General features: G+C 53.2%; 1 protein-coding gene across 1 annotated transcript; it reads right to left on the bottom strand.

The window, feature by feature from the left end:
• Positions 1-371: 371 nt before the first annotated feature.
• On the bottom strand, positions 372-1143 carry EMH_0096060 (uncharacterized protein; the record flags this gene model as incomplete). The annotated part of the gene is made up of 5 exons (XM_013502327.1): positions 372-418; positions 533-550; positions 703-770; positions 908-1064; positions 1125-1143. 5 exons carry the CDS (start codon positions 1141-1143, stop codon positions 372-374), a joined length of 309 nt encoding a protein of 102 aa, XP_013357781.1.
• Between the last annotated feature and the right edge of the window lie 92 nt (positions 1144-1235).

Here is a 1235-nt window from a genome sequence, read left to right as displayed (position 1 = left end):
CTGAAAGTCGTGCCTGGCAATTTGTACTGATATACACAGGTAGCTGCAAGCAAGGCACCAGAGGACTAACTGTCCCCCATCTCGTTCTCATGAATAGCAACAAACGAACTTCCTTAGACTGAACAGCACGCCAATGCGTATACATGAAACGCATTCACCGCGACTCATGCCTCGAGATCTGCAAATCCTCAAACGCACATCCACATCTAGCGAAACGACTTGATGCGCGCAAACCCTGCATCACAAAATCCTGCCTGGCTGCGGACAGCTCGAACGCGTCCGCGCCGACCAGCAACAGCCGCATTCTCATCACTCCTAAAAACTTACACCCTCGGCCTAAAACACGATCCAGCTGTACATGCAAAAGGCACTCACCTTCCCTGACGCCTCCCGTGCTGCAACACCAATTCGTACACACCTGCACCGAGACCCAAACAAGAATACGAAGACAATGCACGCCCTCATGAATAGCAACAAACGTACTCCCTTAGGCTGAACAGCACGCCAATCCGCACACGCGGGAAGCACTCACCGCGACTCATGCCGTGACCTGGGCAAATGCTCAAACGCACAACCATATCTAGCGAAACGCCTTCATGCGCGCAAATGCTGCATCGCAAGTTCTTGTCTGGCTGCCGGCAGCACGAACAAGTCCGCAACAAGGACCAACGTCCGTAGTCTCGTCACTCCTAGCAAACGTACCTCCTCGGGCTAAAGCACCACCCACCCGCACATGCAAGAGGCGCTCACCTTCCCTGACACATACCGTGCTGCAACACCAATTCCTACACGCCCGCGCCGTGACCCAAAAAAGAATACTCCGAATATCCACGCCCTCATGAATAGCAACAAACGAACTTCCTTAGGCTGAACAGCACGCCAATGCGTATACATGAAACGCACTCACCGCGAGTCATGCCTCGAGAGCTGCAAATCCTCAAACGCACATCCACATCTAGCGAAACGACTTGATGCGCGCAAATCCTGCATCACAAATTCCTGCCTGGCTGCGGACAGCTCGAACGCGTCCGCGCCGACCAGCAACAGCCGCATTCTCATCACTCCTAAAAACATACACCCTCGGCCTAAAACACGATCCAGCTGTACATGCAAAAGACACTCACCTTCGCTGACGCCTTCCATGCTGCAACACCAATTCGTACACACCCGCACCGAGACCCAAACAAGAATACGCCGACAATGCACGCCTTCATGAATAGCAACAAACGTACTCC

The sequence above is a fragment of the Eimeria mitis genome, genomic scaffold, assembly GCF_000499745.2.
Source record: "Eimeria mitis Houghton genomic scaffold, Emh_scaff8867, whole genome shotgun sequence".
NCBI classification, from domain to species: Eukaryota; Apicomplexa; class Conoidasida; order Eucoccidiorida; family Eimeriidae; genus Eimeria; species Eimeria mitis.
This window is presented reverse-complemented; position numbering and strand designations above follow the sequence as displayed.